Source organism: Brassica napus, chromosome C4, assembly GCF_020379485.1.
Source record: "Brassica napus cultivar Da-Ae chromosome C4, Da-Ae, whole genome shotgun sequence".
NCBI lineage: Eukaryota > Viridiplantae > Streptophyta > Magnoliopsida > Brassicales > Brassicaceae > Brassica > Brassica napus.
In genome coordinates, this window is record NC_063447.1 from 48,603,553 (window position 1) to 48,609,738 (window position 6,186).

The 6,186-nt window shown below is 37.0% G+C and overlaps 1 protein-coding gene across 1 annotated transcript; it reads left to right on the top strand.

The window, feature by feature from the left end:
• Window positions 1–1,364: 1,364 nt before the first annotated feature.
• LOC106394288 lies at window positions 1,365–3,587 on the top strand. The gene is made up of 3 exons (XM_013834868.2): window positions 1,365–2,092; window positions 2,447–2,812; window positions 2,915–3,587. Exons 1-3 carry the CDS (start codon window positions 1,365–1,367, stop codon window positions 3,585–3,587), a joined length of 1,767 nt encoding a protein of 588 aa, XP_013690322.2.
• The last annotated feature ends 2,599 nt before the right edge of the window (window positions 3,588–6,186 follow it).

Sequence of the window (6,186 nt, forward strand, 5' to 3'; positions counted from 1 at the left end):
CTTTCCTCTTCTGACGCTGCACTTGATGCAGCGGACTCCCTTATCAGCTCAGATGCTTCGACTGCAGGCGCGGATTCTGTTTCGGGATGTTCGCGTTTGCGATCTGTTCCTCCTACCAATAATTAATGCCTATGCACACTTTTTTTGGACCTCTGATGAAGTGTTTCTTTTGGAATGTAAGAAGCCTTAATGGCAATATACGAAACAACTCTCTCAGAAGGTGGATGCATATTAACCGTCCTCTAATCATCGGCCTTTTGGAAACACGTGTGCAGCAACATAATATGGATTCAATAATTTCTTAAGCTTTTTCGGGTTGGAGATCAGACTCCAATCACTCATTTGATGCAGCAAATGGATGAATTATCATTGTTTGGGACCCAAGGCCTTCAGTCATCACCTATTTTAAGTCTGATCAGCGTGTACTCTGTGGTGTCTTCGATCCAGTGACCTCTCACTCTTTCACTACTGGCTTTGTCTATGCTCGAAATGATGCTGTAGACAGGAAACCTCTTTGGGATCAAATTAAAAGGTTCTCTCAGTCTCGGTTGTTCAGGTCTTCTCCGTGGATATTCCTGGGGGATTTCAATCAGATCTTAAGTTTCTCGGAGGCTTACTCTCTCTCGCAATCTCCCATTCCTTTGGACGGGCTATCTGATTTCCAAGATTGTCTTTCATCTAGTGGTTTATTTGATATTGCTAGTCGCGGCTGCGAATTCACTTGGACGAATAAGAGTCCGATCAATCCTAAGGCTCGGAAATTGGATAGAGCACTTACCAATGAGAAATGGCTGGATTGTTTCCCAGACTCTAATGCATTCTTCGATGTGCCTGGAATGTCTGATCACTCTCCTTGTCTTATTTCTCTCGCTGCCTCTAATACAAGACGAGTGTCTCGCTTTATTTTCTACTCAATGTTCACCACGCATCCAAACTATTCCACTTTGATCTCAGCTGCCTGGTTAGCTCAGATTATTCCCGCTGATCCCATGTTCTCTCTTTACCAGCGGCTCCGTGCTGCAAAGGAATGCTGTAAGAATATTAATAGAACCACTTTTAGTGGAATTCAGAACAGGGCTCGCCAAGATTTTGAATCTCTGGAGGCTGTCCAGCAATAGGTTCTGGCAAATCCTTCCCCGGAGCTCTTTGAGGAGGACAGAAAATGCAGAGATCATTGGGTTTTCATCTCAACGGCAGAGGAGTCCTTCTTGAGGCATAAATCTCGCATTCGTTGGCTTGCCGAAGAAGACCTAAATACAAGATTCTTTTTCAGTTCAGTGATGGCTCATCTTTCCAGGAACATAATATACTTTCTCCTAGACAGCCATAATCAAAGGATCTCAGATCAGTTTCTCATGAAATCTATGACTCTGAATTTCTATCAAACCCTTCTTGGCACTCCCATAATTGGTGTTACGCCTTATACGGTGGAGGAAATCCGTGATATTCATCCTTTCAGATGTGCTCCTGACCTATACAGTCTATTCTCAGCTATCCCCACATATTCTGAAATGAAAGCAGCAGTATTTTCATTGCCTCGCAACAAAGCTTCGGGTCCGGGCGGTTTTTCTGTGGAATTCTTTATTTCTTCTTGGGAACTAGTGGGACATGATCTCACCATGGTTGTGCACCATTTCTTCACTACCTCTTCTATGCTGAGACAAGTTAACACAACGGTAATCACCTTGATCCCGAAATTCCCAGGTGCAACTTCCCTCACGGATTTCAGACCAATTTCTCTTTGTAACACATTTTATAAATTTATTTCGAGACTTCTCTCTGCCAGGCTGAAACATTTAGCCCATTTGGCAGTTCAGAATAACCAGGTGGGATTTGTTAAAGGCAGACTTCTTTGTGAAAATGTGCTTCTCGCTTTTGAACTGGTGAAAGACTTTGACAAACCAGGTCCCACTCGAAGAGGCTGTCTGAAAATAGACATCTCAAAGGCTTTTGACAATCTTGATTGGGCCTTCGTCCTTAACATTCTACATGCCTTCGGATTGCTTCTGGTTCTTATTTCTTGGACAGTTCCTGCATCTCAACTCCGCATTATTCAGTCTGCTTCAATGGAGAGCTTGTGGGATTTTCCCTGGTAAAAAAGGACTGCGGCAGGGAGATCCCCTGTCTTCGACGCTCTTTGTTCTAGCTATGGATATTCTATCTAAATATTTGGATAAACCCGCAATTTCACAGATATTTATCCCTCATCCCACTTGCTTAGATCCCCTGGTTACACATCTCAGCTTTGCAGATGATGTTCTTATTTTTTTGATGGTACGGAGCGATCACTACAAGGAGTATTAAATGTTCTTCATGGTTTTCATCGGGTTTCGGGTCTCGCAATCAACCTAGCGAAGTTTTCTCTTTATCTGGATGGAAACAACACAAATCTCACTCATCAACTGGCCACAAGGTTTCATATCACTCATGGTACTTTGTCGGTTAGTTATCTCGGTCTTCCTCTATTGCCCCATAAACCTCAGACTTTAGACTATCAGCCTTTAATTGATAAGGTCTTAGCAAGGATCTCGGGCTGGACTGTGCGACATCTTTCCTTCGCAGGAAGACTACAGCTCATCCAATCTATAATTTATGGTATTATCAATTTCTGGGGATCAGTTTTCCCTCTCCCAAAAGGATGTCATGATAAGCTTGAACAAATCTGCACCGCTTTCTTGTGGAATGGAGATACTTCGCATGCCCGTGGAGCTAAAGTTTCTTGGGCTACGATCTGCACACCAAAACCAGCTGGGGGCTTAGGCCTGAGGAGACTTGCTGGCGTCATCAATGTGTTTGGTCTAAAGCTCATCTGGTTACTCTTTTGAAAGCATGACTCTCTTTGGGTTGTTTGGGTGAAAAACAATCTCATCAGGAATAAGTTATTCTGGACTTCTGATTTTCAAAACTGTGGAAGTTGGATATGGCGCCAAATGTTAAAGTTGCGTGTTATTGTTCGTCACTGTGTTCTCTGTCATGTTGAATCAGGACACGATGCTTATTTTTGGATTGATAACTGGACAGGAACTGGTCCTCTTATCGATTTGGCTGGTGAGATAGGTCCAATGGTTACTGGAATTCCATTAAGCTCTTCAGTGGCTCAAGCTTCTTCGAATGGAACCTGGACTCTCCCTAGAAGTCGTCATCATGTTGTCTGCCTACTATGTGCAGCTCTCACTCAGGAACCGCCATCTCCTGCAAATACTCAGCAAGATGTTTTTCTCTGGGAAAATGAGCTTAATGGCACTCCTGGCCTCTTCTCAGATTCTAAAACATGGGCTTCTCTACACCCTTCTCCACCACCGGCCCCTTGGCACAAAATTGTCTGGTTCAAAGAGATAATACCAAAGCAAGCTTTCATTGTTTGGGTGCTTATGTGGGATCGGCTATCCACGCGTGACAAACTCCTGAATTGGGGTATCTTGGTTTTCCCAGATTGCGTTCTCTGTGGTTCTATGCATGAAACAAGCTCGCACTTATTTTTCGAATGTTCCTACAAAGCTGAGGTCTGGCTCTCCTTCTTTACCCATCCATATCCCCCCCATATCATACACAGCAGCATTACTTTGGCTTTGGAATTGCTCCTCTAACCCCAAGCTCAAAGCGATATGCCATCTCCTCCACCAGATAGGGGTGTTCAATCCGGATATCGGTTCGGTTTCGGTTCGGTTTTTTCGGTTTTTCGGTATTTCGGTTAGTAAAATATAACTACCATTCTAAATCCATATTTACTTCGGTTCGGTTCGGTTTATATACCGTCGGTTTTCGGTTTATTCGGTTTTATACCAAAAAACATAATTCTTTACTTTGGGATCATATTATATGAATTTTAGAGTCTTGTTGTCAACACATTCATGTATTAAAAAATATTATAAGTTTAAATAAAAGAACAAAAATAAAAAATGTTTCTATCATCTAATAAAATAATCAAATCTATAATTAAAATCAAAGCTCAAAATTTTGATGATAAAAATAAAAAACAAAAAATAAAACAGAAGCACGAAGCACAAAAAATAAGTTATTATATTCTTTCATATTTAGCGTTCATCAAAGTCATGTTTCTTCTATTAAACACGAAACTCTATTCGTTTATAGATAAAAAAAATTGTGAAGAATTTCCACTAATTGTTATCATCAAATTTATAATCTTTATTTCAATTTAGTCAATGCTAAATTAAAGCAAAAAAATCAAAAGAAGACTAAGAAAATAAGAAGCATGTTTGCGATGAATTGTTATTTAATTATAGTTCAAGTGTTTTACAAATCAGGACTATTTTATTACTGTAAAAAATATGGTAATAGTTATTAGCAAAAAAATTAACTTATGATTTTCATACGTTGTTATAAAATATATACATATTTACATATTTCTATTATTTGATCGGTTTTATTCGGTTTATTCGGTTTTATCGGTTATATACCGAGCCATATCCAAATCCTACGGTTTTTAAAAATCATATCCATTTGGTTTGTATGATATATACCAAATCCAAACCATATTATCTATTTCGGTTTGGTTCGGTTCAGTACGGTTCGGTTTTGCCATATTGAACAGCCCTACCAGACCACCATATATAGTCTTTGGCGTGAACGAAACTCAAGAATACATTCAGGTACTCCAAAGCCTTCTCATGTCATTAAAAAAGACATCACTACTTTTGTTGAGAGCAAAGCTAGCAGGTCTTGATCAAGCAGCAACTCGTTCTACCACTAGCCGCTCAGCGGCTTCTCATGGCCAATGATCATTCTTGTACAATTGGTTCATGTCCATTCAGATATAATTTCATCTTCTGCATCAGATGTCAAGGCCACCTCAATCATATATGCTCCCACGTGTTTTAGCTTATCCTCTTTTATCTAATTTCAGCTTATATTTCAGACTGATATTTGTAAAATAATATCTCTTTTGGGAAGATAAATGAAAGAAGTATTTAGTAAAAAAAAAAAAAAATTAGTTGTCAAAAAACAAGAAAGGTTTCAAAGTTAAAAAACAAAATTCCCAATAGTTTAAGTATAGACTAGTTAGTTATATGGTCGATAAAAGTGGCGTACCATTTTGACCATAATACGTACAATATGCGTTTTCTTTTAGGCAAGCAATGCTCGTAAAAAGAAAGTTTCAACGACCGAACCAATAAATAATTCAGCTTTGAGCTGTCAAAATCTTATTAAGTTATAGTTCAGTTCTCATTCTCCAATTGTATTTCCCAAATCAAACAAACTTATGATACCGAATTACACAACTAACTACGTGTTTTGCAGTTTGAAACACATGTCGACCCATGATCATGCCTTTTCGTTTTGACATTTTTCATAGATTTGAAACATTCGATCGTAATTATGTGTACGTATGTGTGTGGTTTAGAGGTACTCCATTAATTTTGGTTTACCAAATTTCAAATTTTGTATTTTTACATGAAAAAATATAAGAGTGGTCAAAATAAAACTACTTTGGTTCGGAATATTTACATGTGTTTTCAGTTTGATTTTCTAACTTCATTTTAAATTAAGGGGCTTTTATCACATAAATGTAAAACCGAGGAACTTATTCAAAATATTCGTTTCATTTTTTATGATCCATTTGCTGATAGCTATATCGATTTACTTTAAAACATACAGATCACAAAATAGTTATTCTCTCCATCTTAGTCGAAGCATACAATAAATTTAGTTATAGTAACTAATTTTAAATTATATTTTAAATGCAAATATAACTGATTCGAAAATTTCTAATATTTATTATAAGTTTAACTTTATTGGTTTATTGGATTTTATTGGGAGAGAGAAAATTTATTGGATTTTAATGGGAGAGAAAGAAAAATTAAATTGGTATAGTATAAGTTGTTTTAATTTAGAGCATCTCCAAAAAGACTCTATATTTTAGAGTTTGCAAAACTCTATATTTGAAGTTTCAAAATGTTATTCTTCAAAAGTAAACCTTCAAATTTAACTTCAAAAATATTTGTAATTTACACTATGGTTCTTATATTTGTCAAAATTAATATAAATCCATAAAACTTTTATAAATAACTACCACCTATATAAAAATATTACACTAATATAAATTAATAAATTCTAACACTAAAATATAAAATTATAAATATAAATACATAATTAAATATTAAAGTAAAAGTAAAATATAACATTATTCCGTAAAATTATTTTCGTAATGTTCAATCTACGGTTACA

What these genes read in the sequence shown, in the direction of transcription:
- LOC106394288 (XM_013834868.2), top strand. Translation starts at nt 1,365, where the DNA reads ATGACTCTGAATTTCTATCAAACCCTTCTTGGCACTCCCATAATTGGT. An exon ending in AGCTTGTGGGATTTTCCCTG is followed by an intron (nt 2,093 to 2,446) that starts GTAAAAAAGGAC and finishes TTTGTCGGTTAG; the next exon opens with TTATCTCGGTCTTCCTCTAT. An exon ending in TTTGGTCTAAAGCTCATCTG is followed by an intron (nt 2,813 to 2,914) that starts GTTACTCTTTTG and finishes AAACTGTGGAAG; the next exon opens with TTGGATATGGCGCCAAATGT.